This window comes from Blastomyces gilchristii, assembly GCF_000003855.2.
Source record: "Blastomyces gilchristii SLH14081 genomic scaffold supercont1.1, whole genome shotgun sequence".
Taxonomy (NCBI): domain Eukaryota; kingdom Fungi; phylum Ascomycota; class Eurotiomycetes; order Onygenales; family Ajellomycetaceae; genus Blastomyces; species Blastomyces gilchristii.
This window is the reverse complement of record NW_003101682.1, coordinates 1,766,080-1,789,736: the sequence shown is the minus strand read 5'-3', so window position 1 is coordinate 1,789,736 and position 23,657 is coordinate 1,766,080. Positions and strand designations below refer to the sequence as shown.

At 46.3% G+C, this 23,657-nt stretch overlaps 9 protein-coding genes and 1 non-coding gene across 11 annotated transcripts; 4 read left to right on the top strand and 6 right to left on the bottom strand.

Moving 5' to 3' along the window:
• Positions 1-348: 348 nt before the first annotated feature.
• BDBG_16076 (60S ribosomal protein L8) lies at positions 349-2,747 on the bottom strand (the record flags this gene model as incomplete). The annotated part of the gene is made up of 6 exons (XM_002628980.2): positions 349-549; positions 622-1,131; positions 1,239-1,310; positions 1,588-1,701; positions 2,107-2,586; positions 2,679-2,747. The coding sequence occupies 6 exons, from the start codon at positions 2,745-2,747 to the stop codon at positions 349-351; spliced, it is 1,446 nt and encodes a 481-aa protein (XP_002629026.2).
• Positions 2,748-5,359: 2,612 nt separating this feature from the next.
• Positions 5,360-6,795, top strand: BDBG_00270 (uncharacterized protein; the record flags this gene model as incomplete). The annotated part of the gene is made up of 6 exons (XM_031719820.1): positions 5,360-5,785; positions 5,861-5,927; positions 5,995-6,081; positions 6,161-6,364; positions 6,434-6,678; positions 6,754-6,795. The coding sequence occupies 6 exons, from the start codon at positions 5,360-5,362 to the stop codon at positions 6,793-6,795; spliced, it is 1,071 nt and encodes a 356-aa protein (XP_031575710.1).
• BDBG_00269 (uncharacterized protein) lies at positions 5,873-8,415 on the bottom strand. The gene is made up of 5 exons (XM_031719819.1): positions 8,254-8,415; positions 7,730-8,156; positions 7,369-7,607; positions 5,958-7,263; positions 5,873-5,895 (listed from the first exon to the last, which is right to left on the bottom strand). Exons 2-4 carry the CDS (start codon positions 7,786-7,788, stop codon positions 7,259-7,261), a joined length of 303 nt encoding a protein of 100 aa, XP_031575709.1. The 5' UTR covers positions 7,789-8,156; positions 8,254-8,415; the 3' UTR covers positions 5,873-5,895; positions 5,958-7,258.
• BDBG_00268 (uncharacterized protein) lies at positions 8,031-9,934 on the top strand. The gene is made up of 3 exons (XM_002628976.2): positions 8,031-8,201; positions 8,274-9,113; positions 9,241-9,934. Exons 2-3 carry the CDS (start codon positions 8,966-8,968, stop codon positions 9,513-9,515), a joined length of 423 nt encoding a protein of 140 aa, XP_002629022.1. The 5' UTR covers positions 8,031-8,201; positions 8,274-8,965; the 3' UTR covers positions 9,516-9,934.
• A 177-nt stretch (positions 9,935-10,111) lies between these two features.
• Positions 10,112-12,646, bottom strand: BDBG_00267 (vesicle-mediated transporter Vid24). Its single transcript, XM_002628975.2, has 4 exons — positions 11,917-12,646; positions 11,702-11,852; positions 11,271-11,628; positions 10,112-11,160 (listed from the first exon to the last, which is right to left on the bottom strand). Exons 1-4 carry the CDS (start codon positions 12,352-12,354, stop codon positions 11,094-11,096), a joined length of 1,014 nt encoding a protein of 337 aa, XP_002629021.1. The 5' UTR covers positions 12,355-12,646; the 3' UTR covers positions 10,112-11,093.
• A 10-nt stretch (positions 12,647-12,656) lies between these two features.
• On the bottom strand, positions 12,657-13,865 carry BDBG_00266 (protein mago nashi). The gene is made up of 7 exons (XM_031719818.1): positions 13,726-13,865; positions 13,633-13,670; positions 13,480-13,575; positions 13,360-13,423; positions 13,215-13,302; positions 13,018-13,143; positions 12,657-12,961 (listed from the first exon to the last, which is right to left on the bottom strand). The coding sequence occupies exons 1-7, from the start codon at positions 13,761-13,763 to the stop codon at positions 12,947-12,949; spliced, it is 465 nt and encodes a 154-aa protein (XP_031575708.1). The 5' UTR covers positions 13,764-13,865; the 3' UTR covers positions 12,657-12,946.
• A 14-nt stretch (positions 13,866-13,879) lies between these two features.
• Positions 13,880-18,030, top strand: BDBG_00265 (coatomer beta subunit). The gene is made up of 6 exons (XM_002628973.2): positions 13,880-14,080; positions 14,143-14,536; positions 14,603-15,023; positions 15,075-15,464; positions 15,530-17,141; positions 17,290-18,030. Exons 2-6 carry the CDS (start codon positions 14,232-14,234, stop codon positions 17,430-17,432), a joined length of 2,871 nt encoding a protein of 956 aa, XP_002629019.1. The 5' UTR covers positions 13,880-14,080; positions 14,143-14,231; the 3' UTR covers positions 17,433-18,030.
• A 342-nt stretch (positions 18,031-18,372) lies between these two features.
• Positions 18,373-22,612, top strand: BDBG_00264. 2 transcript variants are annotated; one of them, XM_031719816.1, is made up of 3 exons: positions 18,373-19,016; positions 19,111-19,164; positions 19,267-22,612. In XM_031719816.1, exons 1-3 carry the CDS (start codon positions 18,854-18,856, stop codon positions 20,589-20,591), a joined length of 1,542 nt encoding a protein of 513 aa, XP_031575707.1. In that variant the 5' UTR covers positions 18,373-18,853; the 3' UTR covers positions 20,592-22,612. The 2 variants fall into 2 exon arrangements, with proteins under 2 accessions (XP_031575707.1, XP_031575706.1); XM_031719817.1 differs by lacking the exon at positions 19,111-19,164 and having other exon boundaries at positions 18,384-19,016; positions 19,267-21,585.
• On the bottom strand, positions 20,751-23,372 carry BDBG_00263 (ribosomal RNA processing protein). The gene is made up of 3 exons (XM_031719815.1): positions 22,875-23,372; positions 22,582-22,689; positions 20,751-22,454 (listed from the first exon to the last, which is right to left on the bottom strand). The coding sequence occupies exons 1-3, from the start codon at positions 22,921-22,923 to the stop codon at positions 21,571-21,573; spliced, it is 1,041 nt and encodes a 346-aa protein (XP_031575705.1). The 5' UTR covers positions 22,924-23,372; the 3' UTR covers positions 20,751-21,570.
• Positions 23,373-23,562: 190 nt separating this feature from the next.
• On the bottom strand, positions 23,563-23,649 carry BDBG_16075. Its single transcript has one exon. It is a non-coding gene; the product is annotated as a tRNA-Gln (tRNA).
• Between the last annotated feature and the right edge of the window lie 8 nt (positions 23,650-23,657).

Genomic DNA, 23,657 nt, shown 5'->3' with positions numbered 1-23,657 from the left:
ACTAGAAGACAAGGAAAATGGCCAAGGGGACGCGCATGGATTGTACCGTTCGATTGAGAAGTTAGCTATGTGAAGCTTTTGTATGTATTTCTTACTCTTCCAGGTCTAGCTACGGTTGTGGTTATTCCCGTTCGCCATGCTTCCATCGAAAGATTGTCACCAGAAGGCCGAAAACAACAAAGGGCTGAAAAGAGAGAGAAAGAAACGCCTCCAGATTCCAGAAGCCAACTCCGAACCGAAACAACAGTTGTGGTATTTCATTTTGTATGTTTATCGTAACATTGTTTTTTTTTTTTGTTCTTGGGGGGTCATTGATTAGAATAAAAATGGGTGCTAGGAAAGATTATTTTAAATCTTAATGGCGTTTTCGATGGCCTTGCGCTTCTTGACTTGTTTGGCAACGGCCTTGGCACCCATGATACCACCACCCCATCGGCGCTTGCTCTCCTCGTATTTGTCGCTGTAACCCTCCTTGATGGCGGAGACGAGCTTAGAGAGCTCCGTCTTGTCCTCGGCGCGGACCTCGGTCAGAGCAAGGACGGCAGCAGTCTGTTTTGACAGAAAATATTAGTACCGGCGAAATTATATTGTTTCGTTTGATGTGTTAAGAAGCTGGCCTACCTTCTTGTGGACGACAGTTCCAAGTCTGGCCTTGCCCTTGATGATGGCGTAGGGGACGCCCATCTTGCGGCAGAGGGCGGGGAGGAAAACAACAAGTTCAATCGGATCGACATCGTTGGGGATGAGGACGAGGGAAGCCTTCTTGTTCTCGATCAGGCCAACAACGTGGTTGAGACCGTACTTGACGGCATAAGGCTTCTTGCTGACGTCCTCCTTCTTCTGGCCAGCCTCAACAGCGGTGGCCTCCTTGTGTAGACGCTCCTTCTTCTCAGCCTTCGACTCTGGGCGGTACTTGTTGAGGAGCTTGAAGGCTTGAGCGGCGGTGTTGCGGTCCAATGTATTCTGGAATTGGGCGATCGCAGGGGGAACCTTGAGGCGGAGGTTCAAAATTTTCTTCTGGCGCTGGAGGCGGACATACTCGGGCCACTTCACCATGCGCGAGAGGTTGCGCTTGGGCTGGATGTCTTGGCCAATGCCGAAGTTGCGGGATCGCTTCTCAAGAAGAGGGTTCTACAATTTGGTTCAATTGAGTTAGAAACGAATGTATAGTTACTCGGATTCCGCTCGACTAGGCAAATAGCGATGAGCTTGATGGGGAGGAAGAAATTTTTACATACCTTGGGAGCCTTCTTAGCACCAGCCTTCCCCTGGGGGAAGGGGGCGGCAGCAACTTTCTTTCCCTTGGGAGGCTATCATTGAGAAAAGAAGACCATCAGCGAATCTTGTTCACCAGATACTACATCTTCTTTGAACTCTAGAGAGACCACGAGCTTCGCATTTCTGCTCTGCTCATCGACTCAAGCCATGTCATCGCCATTCCACACCATTCTCTCGCAGAGAGTCTGGATGTTGGAGTGACGGAAAAATTACTTCACTGAGCTTGCAATGCCTGTCCGGACAATCAAGTCAAGACACTACAGAGGCCCAAGAAGGGCTCACATATCATGTAGGAAGTTGAGATCTTACCATTTTGTCGGTGTTGTCGTGAATTCGTTGGTTGACGGGGACAAGGAGAGGAATGAAGAAGAGAAGAATCAAACTCAAGATGAAGTCGAAGCTGATGTGCATAGCTCGGTTGGGCTTAGCGCTGGAAAATTAAGCGAGGGTTGCCCTAATCACGTTATTAACTTTGCGGGATGACTAAGCATGACATCGCCCAGCTCCGAATCGCGGTTGGAGCAGGTACGGTACGGATTACGGGGTAGGTACAAGCGAAGTAGTCGAATTTAATACTGCATCTCCAATTTAAGATACGTGGAAGGAATAAAGTATGTTCATGTAAAGATCGGCCGCGAAGTGTAAGAGAACTAAACGAAGCAATATATCCCATAAACACCAGTTGACCCATGATCTACCCATCCAAACGCCCATCGTGCACGCTCTGTGTCCAAAATACCAATCCACAGCACATGCAGCAAGAAACATGAAACGCAGAAACATCTACATGAGTGAAAAGACCTCGCCTCCATGTCATCTCCAAGGCACCCCTAGCCCTGGAATGCCCGCCCTTCCAATCGCCCCGCTCCCAGCCTCAACGGCCCTCCGCTTCCCCTTCGACCCCTCCTGACTTTTCACACCCTGCACGATCCGCTCAAGATTCGTCTCCACCACAACCCCGCCAACAATCATTTCGCCAAGCACAGCGTGCATGGTCTCGAATCCGAATATCAGGTCCAACTCGCACACGTTCTCGAACAGGCGGTCCAGCGCTTCGACGACGACTTGGATCAGGTCGATGAGGGCTAGAGGCGATTCCGTCGAGGTGGATATTAGGATGAATGATAAGGTGGCATATGTTCGGTAGGTGATTTGGGTGGGGGCGTCGGAGAAACTGGTGTTGGAGGTGTTGGAGCTGGCGCCCTCGGCGAGGAGCGGGGGAAGTGGGAGGAAGTTGCAGGCGGAAGAGGGGCGTTGGGAGACGAGGTTGTATATTTGAGCGATGAGGGATTGTTGTGTTTGGGTGTCCTAGTTGAAACAGGGTGGGGTGTTAGACTTCAAGATACCTAAAGGATGTTGAAGTGCCACAGGGGTGACGTTGGCAGGATGGCCTGGCATACCAGTTGTGTATAGAATTTGGTCAGTCGTGGCTGACCACTATTATTAAAGACCAACACGGCATTGATCATGATGTTTGTCAGGGTGTTCCAACGTCCTAACACAGTGGTGGTATTTGGGAAGAGGATATAGATCGAAGACAAGCGGGTTGTTGCGATGATTAGCTCATGACGGAATTGCACTGGAATGGGTCGCGTTTGCAGAGTTTGTTTCCAGACCGGCAAAATAATAATCCGACCACCCAGAGCTTGCCCAAACCTTCTCCTTCTTCTTATCAATCGCATCCCGAACGAACGAGGAAAGATTAGGGGCTTTAACTAGAATTAGATAGTTTTGGTGCTATTGTTTTAGTGCTTTTAATTAGGAAAGCTAGTTAAGCAGCTAGCAGGGTGACAGCCCCCTACAGCGTACGGAGAATTAATTATTATTATTAATAACCCCTGGGATGGGCTGTATCAAGTGTCTGTATGTGAATGTTTGAAAAGTTGATATCATCGAGCTGTTGAAAATCTCAGGTAGATAATCATTGTCTCAGACTATGTACATACATTTTTAATTGAAGAATAATAATTAGTTAGTAATAATAATAATTATCAATCGAAAAGGCTTCGCATTTCGGAAAATGCCAACGTTCTTCCAGTCTTTCACCGGCGTCTACGCTGGTATACCCGGCATTTTTGTTAGGGCCCCCCTAATATTTTAGTTGCATGCTAACCATACTTATGGGGGTATATGTGGCATTCTCATGTTTGAAGACAACATTCTCTCCATGAGATGAGATATCAGATGAAGGGCCTGTTCGGTGCGTCCGTACTTTTTGAACGCAATAGTGGATCTCATTAAAAATAGTGTATTTACAATTATTAGTAGCAAGCCGGCGTTGTGCCACCACACTATTCCAATATTCTTCTGTACGCAGTAGGAAGGATGAGATGGAGAAAGAAGCTCACAAAAACACATTCTTTTTGAACAGAGTCCAGAGTCAGTTCAAAAAGAATGTGTTTTTGTGAGCTTCTTTCTAGCCAATATTAGTTAACTGCCTCCACTATGAATGCTATTCTACACTATATTGTCTCTAAAAGTGCTATTCTACACCATCACACACTGTTGAAGTTAAATACTGCTTATTCATAAGATCTTGACAAAAGATGCCAGTACGGCTGCTCAATCCACTGAACACCTAGCCTTTTTCATCTATACTTTGTAAAAGCAGCTGTAATATTAGTACAGATGCTCTGCCCACCGAACAGTTGTGATATTGGGGCTGTACTTTTTTAAAAAAAAAGTGGAGATCTGTACAAAAAGAACGAGTACACACGGCCGCACTGAACAGGCCCGAAATCAATAATAATATTAATATCTTGTATAGTCACCCCCTACCTAACAGCAAGCAGACATCTCTACTATAATTAATAAGCTTCTGTAACTGCTTCTCTGGTACAGATTATAGGTCCAGACATTTCTAATCATCTCTCCAAGTGCATCATAAGAAAGATTTTTCTCATTCTCATGATTCTCCTGTATTCACTACGGAGTACTCCGTAAGATTCCATACAGATTTAATTGAGTTCAGATCAGGGGGATAGCCTCGTCAATCTATAGGGAGGATTCCATGTTCTTGAAGATCTTGAGAAGTCTCTGCTACAGCATGTCCTGGAGCTTCATCTTACATCAATTTCAAGCCCGAGCCAGGGTTCATTTGTATCCACCCGTGAATGAGACGGAGTATTCATTTGTATCCACCCGTGAATGAGACGGAGTATTCATTTGTGATAGAATGTCTACGGAGTAGAAGGTTGAAAAGAAAGAAAGATTAGCACTGCTATACTGAATATTATAATCATATATTCATATTACACTGTGTATAACCAACCTTATTGATTGTTCCTGAAACCTTTTCTCAGAATAGACATGGCCTAAGACAACCAGCATGGTTTTTAGGAGTAGCACTCCAAGTTCACAAGTGTATTGAACTCCTTGATACATTATCTCAAGGTGATTAAATATCCTCTCATAGGTCCATCCAAGACTGTAAAGAAGAATATCTCAATGTTGATCACATATTAATCACTTTGTACAAGAGGTAATCTGAAGCAGCAGCAGGTGGAGCAGCAGCAGCAAAGTAATTCCATCTTGTAATAGAATGAGCGGCAGAGATTATGTGTAATAATACTAAGAAAGGAAGCTACCTCTCCTATTTGTATGCTTTATTAGGGTGTTTGAAGACGCGGACCGGTGATGGTTAGCACGCCACTAAAAAGATTAGGGGGGTTCTAACGAAAATAAAGGGGTTTACCAGCGTAAGCTGACAATTATTAATGGTGAGGTCTACTCACATAGGATAACGATACCAGCACGCCGGCCGGCAAGCAAAAATGAGCAGGGTTTCCCACTGACAACAAACCAGGATCAGAGCCACCAAAAATCTTCAGCACCAGGAGAAGATTTCGTGGAGTAATATTATTAAATTCATGGGTGTCGCCCGGCTCTGCCACGGGGGGGGCCATGCGAGGGCTGAAAGCCGTGTTACCGTGGAAGTGTGATAATTTTCATGGCTTATTATTTGAGAATGTCGCTGTGCTGAGATTTCTTGAATCTCACTCTGTTCCTCGCCCCGTGTATACCTTTGGCTCCTAGAATCGCAAATTCCAAAGGTTAGGCAGCGGGTCCTTCGACGATCACCATGGCGATCTCAGAGAATTATGTCACTGAATCGCAAGTGGCATCGACGGGGTATGTGATGATAGCTCTCTCCAGCATCGTATTCTTTGGGCGGTTTGGATTGCGGTTTTGGAAATCGGTCCCGCTTCAACTGGAAGATTTGTTCGTTGTCTTGTCATGGCTTTCTTTCCTCGCAATGACGACCCTCTACCTCATTGTTATGCCGCGTTTATATAGACTTACTGCCTTCCTGGCCGGCGGACCTGCATATGCCGAGTTCGTGGACGATGTGCTATTCATCAAAAAGATATTCTTCTGCACGACACTCTTGCTTTGGGTATCGCTGTGGTCGGTCAAGTTTAGTCTGCTGGTTTTGTACCGGCGTCTGTTGTCCCGTCTGAAAACCGAAATTCGTCTGTGGTGGGCGGTTCTGATATTCACTGCCCTGGTATGGCCCTCTCTCCTTCCCTAATAGTCTCTCCCCCATCATGGGTATTTTGCTAGACTCACACACGAGATATAGAATCTAATAGGATGCATCATCTCCAATTTGACCTCCTGCAGCAGCTTATCAGCATGGTTCAGTCTCAGTTCGTAACATGCATTCCACCCAAATATACCTAGTGTGCTGCGCTTACCACCTATCGTGAAACCCAGCTGGATGTTCAAGTCCCAAGGAAGTTAAGGCCCAGCTTGCCAGTTTGTATTATTCATTCGCGGTTGACGTGATCACAGACATTATGAGTGAGTTGTCTCAGCATTCAGAATTCAGCGGACAGTCCCAATTGGATTAGAAACAATGCTCACAACTATCATTATCAAGTCATGGCCTTGCCCGTGAAACTATTGTGGTCGCTCCGATTACCGTTCATTCAGAAAGCAAGTCTTGGAGCTCTCTTCAGCGTTGGCATCATTTGCATTGCGATGGCCACCATACGAGTTGTTCAGATCGGAACAAAGGCGGAAAATAACAGCACGCCGAGCAGCTCGTGGCTGGCATTTTGGGGAATTCTCGAAGCAGGCATAGGTAAGTAGTTACAGCTCTGCTCATATTCTCACTGCATAAACTAAATCGTCGGTCGGTTTCGTCATCTAGCGGTCATTATCGGGTGCCTTCCTGCCCTCGCCATCATATATCGTAAAGAACGAGCCACCAAGCGCTCGTACGGCAGGGAATATTCCTCAATGGAAGGATATAAGAACAAAAATAGCATTCCGCTATCGGACGCGTCTAGCGGGGGAAACAAGCCACTGGTGGAGCTGGATGATTACCATTCAGCACCTGCTCCGACCGTCCCCAAGAGTAGGAGTACCGGAATTGCGGTAACTCAACAAGTCGATGTAAGTCGTCTTGCGAGCCAATTTTAACCCGACGTGAACCATCACAGGACTAACCGCATTCGTCCTCATCTATAGATACACGAAGAGTTTGTCTCCGGTCGCATTCCTAGATATTAACCGGGACACATGCCAGGTCATCCGGCATTCAACTAGTATTCAGATGAATGGTTGCAACGTTGACCAAAGAGACACATTGTGCAATGATGTCCGCGATATGGGAGTGCTGGACACTCAAGATATCGCACGGCATCGTCCCTGCAAATATTGTTGTGTAATGTTATGTCAAATCCAAGACCACATTGTCACAAAAGCATTGAAATGTGGGTATTGGAATTGTTTAAGATGATGCAAGCTATGGCTTGCTTCACTCAAAATTTGTAATGTTTCAATATGAAATATAAACCTGTTAGATATCATAGAGTGTTTTCACTCACCATTTCTATCAAATTTAAAAAGTGTAATATGCTATTCCATGTGTGGCATTTCACATGCAAAAATAAAACACAAGCATTCAACAAAAAATCATGACCTTGTCCCAGATGCAGCCTCTTCCCGTACCCACTTTGCAAACTCGTTTCGTTTATCCTGTTAAATAGCGCATCGTCAGCCAAAAACGGGGGGAAAGGAATATCCACTACACCAAATGAAAAAAATATAACGAAATAAGGGAAAAAAAAAAAAAGCACCCACTCACCCTCACATCCCAAAACCCTATTCGGTCCTCGAAACCACGAAATGGATTGCGCGCGCCTCCTTCCTTCTCAATCTCGCCGGCCCATACACTCCAACTAATCGGCCGCAGCTTCTCAGACCCTAGAACCAGACCAAGTGTAACGAATATGATAGCAACGAGAGTTTCAAGGATGATATCGAGAGGAACGGAGTGAGCGCTGCCGTATAATATGGAATGCTCGTGGGCGGAGTAACCGCTATAGATGTTGTCAGTAGCGCACATGTCAATTGTACAGACCCAATTGGGGTGGGAGATCAGAGTTCTCTCTTAAGAGATGGGTAGAGAGGCCCTGAGTAGATAGGGGTTTATTCTGCTTACGCGTGAACAATCAGGATAAGGCCCAAGGCCGTAAGTAGGCGGAGGAGGACGGGCATCATTGCGGTCGTTTGGCTAAGCTGCTGAAGGATTGTGGGGCGTTACGGGGTTAAGCTAAGCAGATGTATTGAAACAATGGAAGCCCCTGCTTCAGATGCCGCAATACGAACAGCAAATCCGGGCGGAAGATGTGGTTTGGTGGTTGGGATGCTGCTCTTATATAACTGTTCCTGGTCGTTTCGTCAAGGTTGTCGGCGGCTTGGATCGACAGCCTAGCCCGGCTACGGACACCTACAAAGACCAACATGGCTGCCCGCTTGTGATCGTCGTTTATCGCAGAGATATCAACCAACTACAGCTCTATATCTGTATCATACTGATGTATGTATCGGCTGCCAACACGGAACTGCGATGCCCAGAATGACAATTGCTTCATTGCTTCAAAGTCAATTGCATGGCACAGCCAGACAGAAAGGCATGCATACACTCGTGCCCTCTGTCAACTTCTACTTTCAGCTTTCACTAACCTCAAAATCAATGTTGACAGGGAATTGGATGTAACGTTCTTGTCCAAATAATTTCTACCGTAAACATGAGTTGCTTGGTGGCCGTTCTTCAGGGCGCGGCGCCGAATGCCTCTAGGCTGGAGAGCACGCCCAGCCGAATGAAGGATCAAAATCCTGTCTCCAGCTCGTTAGATACGAAGCGGGTGTGAAGCTTCTAGATAAGGCTACACTCATCGGCGCATCTCTGCATTTATGTGCCTTCGCGGTCACAGGACCTGCCCTGGCATGCTGTTGGCCAGCCAAGCTCGAGATATTTGCTGAGCCCGGGCTTGCAGGGCTGGTATGCGCTTCTTGGCAGCAGTATGAACCTCCCTCGTATAGATCCCTATCTAATTGGAGGCCCCAATGCAAAGTCCCAAAACAACTTCATTGAATAAAGGACCATGCTAGAAATCCGGTATTGCTCGTGTTTGTTCCTTGCAGCCACTGCCATCTTATACCATGGATCAGGCCAATCTCTCGATGTGGCCTCCTGTCACAGATTCTGAGGGCCTGCTATGAACTGAGCCGGGGCTTGAAGAAGTTATAAATAAGAGGTCGTTTCCCATCCTCCAAAGCTGTTCCTGGATCGCAAGCAAGCACTTCTCAATATTCACTACGCTTATTCTAAATCTTCTTGACCCGCGAGTTTCTCGGCACCCAAATCTCTCAAAAGTCCATTATCACCAACAAAATGCGCTCAGCCCTCTACTTCCTTACGGCTTTGCTCGCCGCTGGGTCTGCTGTCGCCACTGCTATCCCCTCTCCTGACGATGCAGGAGGAGAGGACCTACAGGTTGTCACCCTCACCGAGGCCGACCTGGAACCAATCTCTGAAGGAGGTATGTAGATGAACCACTGTGACACACCAGATACACATTCACTCCAAACTTCTTAAAAAAAATTCCATCACCCCTGTTTTTACGTAAATAAGCTAAAAAAAATTACACCAATTCGTGGAAAAATTAGACCTTGACAAACGTGGATGGCGCGACTGCAAACCAGTAGTCTGCAAGAACAAAAGGCGAACAGACTGCTATAGAGTCAACACCAAGGCGGGCACCTGCGTCAACCTGGTGTCCTCGAACGGGAAACCATTCGTCGCTGCCTCGTCTTCTGGCAGCTGCATGTGCACAGCCTATTCAAGGAAGGGATGCCCCATCTGGAGTGGAGATACTTATGGCTGGACCGGTGCCGCAGTCTTCAAATTCAAAGCGAAGAGTCTCAAATGCTACATCTATTAAGTTTGGGGAGGGACGGGTGGTGGATGTATATATGCAGTTGCTCTTTTGCTATTTTGAACTCTTTTCCTCATGTATAGTCAGTCATTTTCGCCCTTACTATATGATTTGAGCGTTGAGATTTTATTTTACTTCCCTTTTTTGGGTGGATTTTGCTCCCGTGGACAGAGGTGAAGCGTACCAAGTACTTGTAGAGGCGTAATTATGAGCAGGTGAATCACATGCTGAATAAAAATTGGGCACTAAGATACCTATCAATGAGACCTACAACCTCCCGGGATCTTTGCACTTCGTGTTCGTTTACAGTAATTGACAGTAATAAGAGGAACGCTAGCGGCTAACCCGCCTCTGCCATTCAATGATTTGTAGTCGTTTAAAAACCCCTTGAGAAAAGTAGGGTTAAATGGTAGTGGTATCCCTTGAGTTACGAAGGAGATGGGGAGATGGGGAGATGGGAGAGACACAAAAATATATAAGCGGACGGAACTCCCTCCCTGGCTTCCTTTACTTAAAGCCTTCCAGCTGTGAGGTGGTGGATGTCTTTTTTTAGTTCCCTCGGAGCGTCTAAATGTTGCATGGAGCAAGGGTGGTCGTTTAGAAACGAATGCCCCCAGTTATTAATCTCTACATCGGTTATCTAGAAAGACTAAAGTCTTGACTTTATAGATGTATGATATTGCGAAATCTCCAGAGGCGATAAAACGAAAAAAGAAACAGCTAAATTCCGTTGTCACGGTTCAGCCAAACCGCGCACCAAACCAGGAATAAATTTACTTTGACAGGTCAATTTGCGTGTGTACGAATCTCGGGATAAAACTCAATCTTCTTCGGCCTTAGAAAGGTATTCGACAAAACGGAGTAAAATTGAAATAGGAGTAGAAGGACTCTGAATGATGCTGATTTTGGGTCTGTTCAGTTATATGTATAATAAAAGATTATAGTAGGTAGTTCGCAAAGAAAAGAAAAGAAGAAAAGAAGGCAGTAGATATTTTAGTCAACAAAGTCAAGCCGGAGCGCGTGTCGATGAAAGTAAAAAGGAGATAGATGAGAAAACACCGAAACGCCAAACATCCGACTATGTTATATATTAAAAAAAAATGACCAGCTGGGAGATAAAAGTGAACAAAAGGTTCGGAAACGGGATGGAGTTCAGGGAGGAGAGCAAACATGCACACCTTCAGTAGTACTGTAAGTTGGAGGGAAAATGGAGGAAAAGAGACACACAAAAGGTGAAAAGGGGACCGATACGTCAACGACGGCACCAAATAGCAGTAAAGGGAAGAATGGTATAGTGTCATGAAAGAAAACAATAATGCAAAAGAAATCTTTGCGCCAACCCACGGACACCTACTCCCTTGACAAAGATTTGGTGTTGATATCGACCAAGCCAGCCCAAACACGGGTAACACGATAATTTTAATCGGACGGGTAGCCCAATGCCGACGATGAATGAACTAGTACAAGGCATGGCTAAAACCGGGGAGTTAGACAAACATCGAGACCAAAAAAGATGCAAAGTTCATGCATCATCCCGAAGATCGGCCGTGTCGGGCCAAAGACTTATAAAACTCCGGCACGGACCTAGCGGAATTCGATGGCCCCAAAACACCCCTTGTTATCCACGTGCTTAAGCTCAAGCTGCTGGTATCTGTAGAAGACAAAAAGAAAACATCGTAGTTAGCAAATTTGTTTTCCAGGCCCTGACTCTATTTGGAAATTTCCGGGGCATGGAAAAACACCGAAACAAAAGGTACGTACTTCTCGCTCTTTGCGTGGAAGTATATCCCACTGACCGTCCCTTCCACTTGATTAAAACAGATATAGTAAAATCCCTCAAAACTCGCGCCTGAGATGGTTTTAACACGGTGGTCTGGTACGAGGAAATACTCTTTCCACCTCATGAAGATGTCCGGATGCTGCATAAAATTCTTATATGTGAATTCCGACTTCCTGGCCGACCTTGCTAGCGGCCGCCAGGAGGGGAACCGGGCCCAGTGATTCAGGTCGGTTTTATCAGTAGCACCCCACGATTGATGTTTGGTTAGGAACGTGTATTTTGTGCCGATTATCTCTGCTTCGAAGTAGGTGGTGAGGGTTGGGTGGTCTTCGGTAAGCCCTAGAGTTTCGGGAGCTCTGGTTAGATATCTCTCAAGCCAAGTAACCTTGGAAGTTTCGACACCAGGACATACCTTGAATCCGGAGGTATCCACATAGATATGATTCTGCCATATCAACATGTTTGATTTCAACGTCCACATTGTATACCTGGCGGTCTGACTGCTGTGTTCCGACGAACTTGCTGCCCGCTCTGAGAAAGGACGAACAGTGACTGGGGAGAAGCTTTTGAAAATTATACAGATTAGCTGAGGTATCACAGGAGGAGTTTACGGAGAGTTCTACGCACTCTAACATTGGAATAATCGTAGTCCATGGATGGGATCGTGGTGGATGAGGAGGGTGAAGTTGGGTAGGTCTGGGCCGAAGAAGCTCCCTCAGCCGACGACACGCTGGCCGCGGGGCTTGGCGACTCCATCCCAACATCATCGTCTGTTGAATCCATTTTCTCGGAAGATGCCTGCGAGGATATCTCGGTGGCCCGGGGGTGGGAAGGGGCAATTTGCGAATGTGAATTTAGCGGCAGGTCTACTTGCGCCTGCGCCGGGCGTTGTACGATGGCCGGAGTTGCATCATCGTCAGCATTGGGCACAATGCACTCCTCCGACAATGCTCTCCAGGTGGCGATCCTGTCAGTCTCCGGGGGGCAGCTGGTATGGGAAGATGTAGAGGCGTCCACAGGATATAAGGTGGAGGTCGACTGAGGATTGCTGCTAGGGGTCGGCATGGGGGATAAAATGAAATATTGATCACAAGAGCGAAGAAGGCATTAAAAAGAACGCATCGGGTAGAAACAACACAGCATCCAGATCAAGACTGACTAACCCAGTAGTAAAAAGGTGCAGAGAGTGAGGAGATAGAATTGGATTTCAGCGACAACGCCAGATGTGCATTCAGAGCATATCGTACTATGGAGTTGACACAGCAAGCAAGCAAGCGGTCCAGATTAGTGAGTTGGTTGTTGCCGAGAGTTCGAGCGACGATTGCCCAGACCGGCTAGGGTCATGCGATCGCGGGGAAGCATTAAGGTTATGTTATATCAAAGGCGTGCTACATTCATATTTCTACAGCAAAATAATTACACTTTCGGCCCAGAGGGATGGTATGCTGGTCAAATCAGCGAAGAGCGCGTTTTTGCTTCATCTTTGGAGGTGTTAATTTACAAAGAAAGCCTTAAAATGTATTAAAAAAAGAATAGCGGACAATCCCTCACAATTTCAACGCCACGCCAGTACCTAGCCGAATAGAATAAATAAGAAAGATCATGCCGTTCAATTTTCTTTTTTTCCCTTTGTTAGTTCGACATCAATTGGAAATATTTAAATAGGTTTGATCTGTAAAGAATATTAGCTCCTATATTTCTTGGAAGAGAAATTTCGTATCCACTTGCCTTGAAATGTAAGGAGATCAGTGAGAATACCAGAGCCTTAAGGTCCTGGACAAGATAGTAGAATACCCGCAATCCTTCGGGGTCAGCCGACTCGGTGACATCGACGAGGGATCCTATTTTCGCGGTCTGATCGCAGTCAGTGAACGCACTTACTTGTGTTCATGAGGTCGCAACCGCTGCAATACAGGCCTCATTACCTCAAAAGAAATATGCTCATTCCCCAGCCTGATTTCCAGCTCCTGTCGTCCATCCTTGTTCTTCTGGGGCCATTTCGAATCATCTTCCCTGTATAGTTGTTAAAAGTCAAAGGAAAGCACTTGGGAGCAGTTTTGTCTGTCGTACTTCATAATTTCACTTTCTTTGATAATGCGCTTGATTTCAGCGATCATCAGGGCGCTGACGCACACTGTTATGGCTTGCTTAGCTAGGTTTCCGATCTAGGTGGGGGGGATCCGAACATACTCTCTTTGCGGATCAGGGAGTCATTTCGATAGTTGGAGTTGTTCGCATACCGGGCAGACGCACTGCGGCCGTCTCCGAGAGATCGAAAATCGAATTCTAGCGACTATGTAAGTAAACGGTAGGTCGCTAGCGAAGCTGTGTAGCTTTTCTCACCTAGGAACTCATGTCCAAACCGCCCAGAATGACCTGAGCTGGACGCGGATTGTCAGCAGCTGAGGCGACCTGGGCCATAGAGAGTATTCTTACTAGTAGCGAACGTAGAAAGTCTCATTCGAGTTTGCCATATTCGCTCCAGTCTTCCTCTAGCAAAAGCGTGGTGGTATCTGGTTGCTCAATTCGGTTTTACCCAGCCCGCAGAGAGGAGACTTCGACTGAAGTGGTTGCAGCCTGCTTAGTCATTCACACACTGGCCCCCGTAGCCGCAACCTTCTTCCAAATGGACAGGGTGGACATTGGCCCAGCACCGCGAAGATATATCAGTTCCCCTATCCACTCTCCTCCAATTGCCCTGCACCGGCGCAGATGATTGTTCGGACTAAGGCGGGGACCAGGCACATTGTCACGATTTCCTATCCAGGCTCTACTTCGCCAACTCGTCGCCGTATGTTTTCCTGAGCCTCCCTAGAACTAACGGGAACGCCCAGCTGACATTCTCCCCGCCAGCCTCACCCTGACTTGGTCCGCATATATAGATACCGCCTTTCCAGCCTGACTGTCTGTCGATTAGCAAGCCGCAGCGGAGAACAGCAAAAATGGCGTCGTATCTGGAAAATGCGTACAGCTTGGTGCATCAGGACAATACTGCTGACCAACCTACCCTGCAAGACCTGAAGACGCAGCTGGAGAAAGGAACAGATGAATCCAAAATAGACACCATGAGACGGATATTGGTTGTGATGTTGAACGGAGACCCGATGCCCCAACTTCTTATGCATATCATTCGCTTCGTCATGCCATCCAGGAGCAAGACGCTGAAGAAACTACTCTACTTCTACTACGAGATCTGCCCGAAGCTGGATAGCAATGGCAAATTGAAGCAGGAGATGATCTTAGTCTGGTATGATATTGGACCATGCCTCGCAATGTTTTATATAGGATATTAACAAACGACTACCCTGCATAGTAACGGCATCCGGAATGACCTACAGCATCCTAACGAATATATCCGCGGCAACACGCTCCGATTCCTGTGCAAACTTAAAGAACCCGAACTCCTTGAACCACTCCTGTCCTCTACGCGTTCCTGCTTAGATCATCGACATGCATACGTGCGGAAAAATGCTGTTTGGGCGGTTGCCTCCATATTCCAACACTCCGAGTCTCTGATTCCCGATGCTCCAGAACTCATCCAGACGTTTTTGGCATCGGAGACTGACCACACCTGCAAACGCAACGCTTTTGCCGCGCTTCATACTGTCAGCCATCAAAAGGCACTAGAGTATCTTAACTCTACTTTTGACAGTGTACCAAACGCAGATGAATTACTTCAGCTCGTCGAACTAGAATTTATCAGAAAGGATGCAATCCAAAATACCCAGAACAAGGTTGGTGCCCCCTTTTATTGAAAATTTTCGTGGGCTAATAAAGTTATGTAGGCCAAATATCTCCGACTGATTTTCGATCTCTTGGAGGCAGGGGCTAGTACCGTTGTTTATGAAGCAGCAACATCGCTCACGGCACTCACGAGCAATCCGGTAGCGGTCAAGGCAGCTGCCTCAAAATTAATCGAGTTGAGCATCAAAGAGGCTGATAACAATGTGAAGCTGATTGTGCTCGACAGAGTCGACCAGCTGCGGATACGGAATGAAGGCGTGCTAGATGACCTCACAATGGAAATTCTGCGAGTTCTATCAAGTCCAGATATCGATGTTCGTCGAAAAGCGTTGGGCATTGCAATGGAAATGGTGTCTAGCAAAAACGTCGAAGAAATCGTCATGCTCTTGAAGAAGGAACTGGCTAAAACGGTTGACGAACAATATGAAAAGGTATTAACAACCAACTTTAACTCATATTTCCAATTGAATATCGCAGTTTAACTAACATACTACAGAACAACGAATACCGACAACTACTTATCCAATCGATACATCAGTGTGCGATTAAATTTTCTGAAATTGCAGCCAGCGTTGTTGATCTTCTCATGGACTTCATCGTTGATTTTAACAACAATTCTGCTGTCGATGTGATCTCTTTCGTCAAGGAAGTAGTTGAGAAGTTTCCTAAGCTGCGAGCGTCCATTATCGAGCGTCTAGTATCCACACTCAGCGAGGTACGGGCAGGCAAAGTCTATCGGGGTGTTCTGTGGGTAATTGGAGAATACTCCCTTGAAGCCAACGATATTAGAGAAGCTTGGAAGCGCATTAGGGCTAGCCTCGGAGAAATTCCGATTTTGGCTTCTGAGCAACGCTTACTCGACGACGTTCCCAAAGAAAACGGTCCGCCGAAGGACCAAGTGAACGGCCATCCCAAGCCATCTGCTCCAACAGGTTCGAGGAAGGTATTAGCAGACGGCACATATGCTACTGAGAGCGCACTTACCAGCCAGTCCAGTGAGGCTGCCAGATTAGAAGCAGTCAAAGCAGCACAGAAACCCCCGCTCCGACAGCTTATCCTCGATGGTGATTATTTCCTTGCCACTGTCTTGTCATCGACCCTGACAAAACTGGTCATGAGACATTCTGAGGTCTCCCAAGATTCCGCTCGTACCAATGCTCTTCGCGCTGAAGCAATGCTCATCATGATCTCGATAATTCGGGTCGGCCAATCTCAATTTGTCAAAGCCCATATCGACGAGGACTCCGTGGACAGAATCATGTCCTGTGTTCGATCCCTTGCTGAGTTTGCCCAGCACAAGGAATTAGAAACGACTTTCCTTGAAGATACAAGACAGGCGTTCCGCGCTATGGTTCAGGTCGAAGAAAAGAAGCGCGCAGCCAAAGAAGCAGACGAGAAAGCCAAGGCGGCTGTCCAAGTCGACGACACAATCCCCATCCGCCAGCTCGCTAAGAAATCTACCGAAGAAGGAGCTGACGAAATTGAACTTGATCTTGCCAAGGCCACTGGTGGTGACTCCACTTATGAAGACCTATCATCTAAGCTCAGTCGGGTTGTACAACTAACTGGGTTCTCCGACCCAGTCTACGCTGAAGCGTATGTCAAAGTTCACCAGTTCGACATAGTTTTGGACGTCCTGCTCGTCAATCAAACGACAGAGACCCTGCAAAACTTGTCGGTAGAGTTTGCAACCCTTGGAGACCTCAAGGTGGTTGAGCGCCCGACAACGCAGAACCTCGGCCCACATGATTTCCTAAACGTACAAGCAACCGTGAAGGTTTCATCGACAGATACTGGCGTGATTTTTGGAAACGTAGTCTACGATGGAGCTAGCTCGACGGAAACCCATGTGGTCATCCTGAACGACGTTAAAGCAGATATCATGGACTATATACACCCAGCTCACTGCACTGAAACCCAATTCCGTACGATGTGGACAGAATTCGAATGGGAAAACAAAGTTAATATCAACTCCAAGGCGAAATCGCTGAGAGAGTTCCTTCACCAACTTATGGAGAGCACAAACATGAGCTGTTTGACACCAGAGGCATCGCTTGAAGGGGACTGTCAATTCCTGAGCGCCAATCTTTATGCCCGAAGCGTCTTCGGTAAGTTTTTTTTTTTTTTTTTTTTTTTTTTTTTTTTTTTTTTTTTTTTTTTTAATTCACATCTCTTCATTTTTTTCGCCCCATCCCTTTTTTAGTCTCCATAACTTGAGGACCCTCAACTAACAATATTGTTTTATTGTTCTTCTAGGCGAGGATGCGCTTGCAAATCTCAGCATCGAGAAACAAGGCGAGGACGGGCCGATTACTGGGTTTGTACGGATCCGAAGTCGGTCACAAGGGCTGGCGTTGAGTTTGGGGTCTCTCAAAGGTCTAAAGGCCAATGCTGTTTAATAATGACCAAAAGGATGTTTTTATATTTCTCGTCAAGTTGCAACTCTTCACTTAAACTAGCGGCTTTCTTCCCCTTTGTTTTCTTTTATTGCTTTTTTTCTTCTTTAAGTGTCCAATCTTGTCAGTACCTATCTTCTCTTCCTCTCTTTCTTGCTACTTACTTAACGGCAATTACTATTTGTTTTCTTTTTCCTCACGTTTTGCTCCGAGGTATCGTACTTACAATGTTGTGCGCCTCTTTGGAAGCGTGATACCAGAATGTGCATGTGTGTGCGGGTGTCTCCAAAATCTTCCTCTGATATAACTGGCATCATCCTTGTCCAATGTCGAATATTAATATTAATATTTTTATTTTCGACTCCTCTTATTCGTCTCATTCCACCCCTTCATATTTATTTTATTGGAAGAATATAAAACCACAACAGGGAGGGAATTTTTATACCATCATTATCATTAGGTGGAAGATAGCTCGAGGAAAACCAAAAGCAATAGAGGATAAAAAATGGAAATTATATAACGATATCAGACGGGAGGGAGTCTTTTCAGATGGTCCTAATTAGTGCTCTATTCCACAACACATACGGGCTGGCCATCGGATCTCTTATAGTGCGCGGTCGGGTCGTTCGTCTGTACAGTACAACAACCTGCCAGACAGGAATGCCGACAATTTCCTTTTCGGGAAGTATTCGGCGAAATCTTGGTCTATAGTTATTGTATGCCCTTAAAAATCCGGTTTGGCTGTGATTTACTCCTGGTAAAAAGGATACAGCCCGATTGCTATTCGAGAGCGATAGTTATAATTTACCTAGGTATCGCCGCATGTTGTTGAAGACACATGCAAGGCTAATGACCATCGCATGCGGCAACTTCTGGCTTGGAGATGACATAATCGAAATGCCAAAGTGCCGAACAATCAATTCAACTTTCTATATCTTTTCTTTTTCTACCAACCGCTATTCTTCCAATCAGGACAACCATCGCCAAACCAACCCCAGTGTTAGTGCCGGGTTAATCGCGGTACTTTTGTTCCTTGCGCAGTAAGCACATGCTTACCAAGTCCAAGCCCCTGCCTGGCCTTGGGATTCTCAGGCTTGTCTCGGTGTCTCCCTGGATATATAAACATGCCGCGCTCCCGCAGCTTATCCGGCTGAGCTCCTCCGTACAGACTAGTGATATCGCAGACTGAAACAGGCGCAAACTGGGCCCTACCTAGTAGCCGGTACCGTCGGAAAGGCTGTGGACTACCTTTATCAGTTTTCTCCTCGACGCGCTACCATTCGTGCCAGCCGACTACAATCCATCCCATCGCCCCCTTCCACTCTCTCCTCTTACTCCTTATTACTCATTGTTTAGAGCATCCCTATCGACAGACTTCCCTCTTTGCCAAATACTCTCATAATGCTAGCGCAATCTATTAAGCTATGACTATTGGCGCCCCCGTTCTCGATGCGGGCCCTTCCGGCAACAAGGGGACACAGTCAGTCGTGGAGGACGTCCTCCATCCCAACTCAGACAGCAGCGCAACGCTGGAGGTGGGGAAAACTGCCCTCTTGACTCTGGCAGCTGATGCGATTATTGTTACAGGTAAGTTAACGTGCATCCTAGGGTGCTAGATACCCGGATCCCAAGAAATTTTGCGAGCAGTGCTTTGACATAGTGGGCAACGTTTTCTTTGTAGATGAAGGGCTGAGGTCAAAGTCACAACGCCGTTGCTGCAGTTTTCCTATTCCTCGTACGATTTACCACTCTCCCAGGTTTTTAGATTCTCAGGTTTCTTCAATTTTTCTTTTCAATTTCGGTATTTATTCTGTCTGACTTCTCTCCTCCTTTGAAGAGTCTTCAGGAACACTGACGACGCGATCTATTCCGTATACCAATATCCTCTGGGCTGAGGTTTCTCATGACTATATTACAATTGAATATGCCCACCAAGTTACTAACACAGATGTCGCCCTCCGTTCAGTATATTTTCCAGTCAGCCTCGAGCAGAAATCAAAAGCCGAAACGTGGACTGAGAAACTTCTCGACTTAGCGTACGGCAAAGCGCAGCGGCAGAAACGGATTAAAGTCCTCATAAACCCCTTTGGTGGAAAAGGTCGCGCTGCAAAATATTACTATAAACACGTAAAGCCCATTTTCGCTGCTGCGAAGTGCCGAGTGGATGCCGAATTGACAAATTACCGAGGACACGCAGTCGACATAGTGGAGAAACTTGATGTCGATGCATATGACGTTATCGCGACTTGTTCGGGAGACGGCATACCTTACGAGGTGTTCAATGGCCTAGCCAAGAAACCAAATGCAAGCGAAGCTCTGCGGAAAATCGCTGTAGCAAACCTACCGTGCGGATCAGGGAACGCAATGAGCTGGAATCTCAATGGAACAGGTAGTGCCAGTCTTGCGGCTCTGTGGATTGTCAAGGGTTTGAGAACGCCCCTTGATTTAGTATCCATCACTCAAGGCGATAAACGCACAGTGTCGTTTTTATCTCAGTCCTTTGGTATTGTAGCTGAATCAGACCTGGGAACCGAAAATATCCGGTGGATGGGCCAAGCGCGCTTCACATACGGATTCCTAGTACGACTTTTTGGGAAAACAGTCTATCCCTGCGACCTGGCTGTTAAGGTTGAACTCGACAATAAAGAACAGATCAAAGATCACTACCGCGCCGGTTCAGAAAGAAAAAGCTTTGAGCAATTACGCGGTGAAGAATCATCAGACTGTGTCGGTCTCCCACCCCTCCGCTATGGCACCGTAAACGATCCACTCCCCGAAGGCTGGACTCTGGTACCACACGACAAACTGGGAAATTTCTACGCAGGAAACATGGCATACATGGCTGCGGACGCCAACTTCTTCCCTACCGCTCTCCCCAACGATGGGTGTATGGACCTCATCACAATTAATGGCGATATCAGTCGAAGGACTGCTCTTCAAATGCTTATGGCTGTTGACAATGGCACACTCTTCGATATGCCCGAGGTCAATGTGCGGAAAGTTACAGCCTACAGAATCATCCCCAGAGACCGGAAGGATGGATATATCAGCATTGATGGGGAGCGGGTACCGTTTGAACCATTTCAGGCGGAAGTTCATAGGGGCCTTGGAACCGTACTATCCAGATCTGGGTACAGATATGAGACTATCGGTTTGAAGTGAGGACGATCAGTGAAATTCCAAGATTTTCATCGATTTTTCTCTTAACTTTTTTTTATCCCTTTCCTTTCACTTTCCCTTTTCTTCCCCCTGAGATAATGCTGTTTCTACATATCCCCCCTATCTTATCTTTATTCTGCGATACCTTATCCTTTTTTGTATTCCCCCAATGCGATGCATTAGACTATGGGTTTGAGTTTTCTATATGGTCTTTTGTTGTGATAAAACATCCATTCCTTTTTTCCTAATATTTTTCCTCCTTGGCTACTTCACTTCCCTTCTTCTCACCGATGTCACCAAAGTTACCCTTATTCACTCCACCAATCCCTCAGCCAAACACCCCTTTTAGAAACAGGATCGTTCCGTCCTTCCTTCTCCTTCTCCTTCTCATTCTTTTCCAATTTCCATTTTATTTATATAAGCATTCTGTACACTGCGTCCCATTCTTTGCATTTCTTTTTTCTCTTAGCTGTGGATAAACACCTAGCGATAAGCACAGGCTTTTTTTCAAATTCTTTTTTCATGAAGAGTGAATTGTACGGGATGGTAGGATTCGTTTCTCAATAGGTTTATTGAGTGTGGTGGTACACTTCTTTTCCCTTTTTTCGCAGCGCGATTTTTCCTTTTCTTCGAGATGGCATTTCACACACCCCTACCCTCCCCGGGGAACCGGGCGAGGAATCTATCTGCCCAAACTACATTAGTTGAAAGACATGGGCTAGTGCTCTTGTTCTCGCATGTATCTAATGCTCTTCTATGTATATATTCTTTACATGACTAGAACATCCATACATGCTCATTCAAGGGGCTGGGTAGTGGATACAGATAGGAAATGTGAAATAACTAACTAACCCCTTCTATCATGGCAAAGGGGGTTACCTAGTCACATTTAACACCACAAAAGTTCTAAAGAACAAGGCCAAATAAACACCGGCAAATGAATGATTCAGAATAATAGAAAGGGAAAAAAAAAAAAAAAAAATCACCCATCAATGCCTCCCCATTCTTCCTCATCGTTGTCGTCGTCGTCGTCGTCATCGTCATCCTTCTTCTCCCTCACCCCCCACTCCACCAACCTCTCATCATCTAATACCTCCCCAGCCCGCTTTCTAACCAGCTTCGAAATGCTCTTCCGCTGAAGCCCAACAATCGGACGAAGAAGTAACTCCATCGGCACCCCCTGTTTCAACCGCTTCTTCGTCTTCTTCTCCTTCGTACCATCATTATCCCGCCCCTCAGCATCATCATCATCATTGCCATCCTCCTCAGTGTCCCCCTCAACCTCAACAACAGCAACCTTCTCAATCTCATCCAGCCAAATATCCAATAAATGATACCGAAGCCCATCGGGACCCTTATGCATTCGCACAGCAGGGTCCTCGGCGCCATCGTCACCAGCCGGGTCAAAATTAATAGGACACAGCGGGCCCTCCTCCAGCATATCAAGGTATATCCCTAGCTCCTTCCAGACCCCCGAGTCACCCGACTCAGCATCCGCCTCCCCATTTTCATCCACCTCCCCACCCCTCTTTCGCTTCCCTAGACTCCCTTTCTTCTTGCCAGCGCTCTTCTCTTTCCCTGTCCCGTTCCCTTTCCCGTTCCCCTGCCCCTCCTTCGCTTCCCCCTCTACCCCCGCCAGCCCCTTCTTCAAAAACACATCAAACGCAACACCCACATAACACCGTATCAGATAGAGATATTTATCCAGCCGCAGTCTATCCAGCGAGTGGAAGTCACGCGACATGGTTATCCAGAATGCGCGCAAGAATGGTTGGAGGGTTTGTTCAGGGAGAGAGGGGACGAGGGCGTAGGAAAGGGAGCGGGAGAGGGATTGTTGGGTGAGAGGGCGGTCGGAGTGGTAGAAGCCTGTTGAAAAGGGATTTCATATTTTTGGTTAGTAATTGGGTGGATTGGGGTTGGCGGGTTTTTTCATTTGGCGTTCTCAATTTTGGAAGACCCGGAGGGGGAGGAAAAGTCCGAAGGGGGCGCATACAGTAAAATAACCCCTTCCATATCTTCAATAGCTCGACAAGTTGCAGGCCTATCCGGCTTTGAATGAAGCGGGTTAGGGATTCAAGGGCCTTGTCACGGGTTCGTTTATCTGGAGAGACGAGTGACGAGAGTTAGTCTTTCTGATCTCTCGTAGATTTGATTCGCAGAGTATGTGCTTAGAAAAAAAAAAAAAGAAAAAAAAAAGAAAAAAAAAAAAATCGAAAGATACAATTGGGGATTCCCTCTTACGAGGTCGCATTTAGATAAATGCATTAAAAATTCAAGTCAACATACCACTGGAAGCTAACTCCCGTACGAACGGAGTTTGCGCGATTTTATCCATCCCGACTTATAAAACTGAAAAGGAGAAGAAGACGAAAAAGAAGCGGCGCAAAACGACAACTCCCCTGCTGCTCTCACTCCGCCTTCTTCGAAGATACAGAATATACCAGTGAAAAATAAAGTAATAAAACCTGAAGGAGAGCGAAAGATGAGATGGAAAATATGGTCCGCGCGGCGCACAACTGGAACGGCTATATATATAAGTCGCGGAGTATTATATGTCTCCCCGGGGTATTCTCGTAGCTCTTTGCTACTTCGATTGAGGGCGTGGTCGATGCGTTGTATTGGGGCAATCAATTGATTCACAACTCCTCCTCCTACATATCAGGTGGTTCAGAATTGGAGCCGTTAACTATATATGTATATATATATATATGTATTTTTCTACCACGGCCTGAGGTAGCTAAATGTTTTTATTTTTTCGATATTGGTTGACTGTTTGCTCTGTTTGCTGCGCCTGTCTTGGCGTTATAGTCCTTGAGTTGATCGGAAGTATGGAGGACAGAATACAAACCTAGCTAAAAAGAAAATTATAATATATTCAGGGGAAATGAAAAGAATATCTTGAAGCGGGAGGAAGAAAAGACGGAAAAACAAAGAAGGGAAAGGAAAAAAAAAAAAAAAGAAAAAAAAGAAGGAAAGGTCTCACTGGGATTCGAACCCAGGTTATCGGAAGTTTTGATATGGTCGTCAAAATCCGATGTCATAACCACTAGACCATGAAACCGTCGGAAC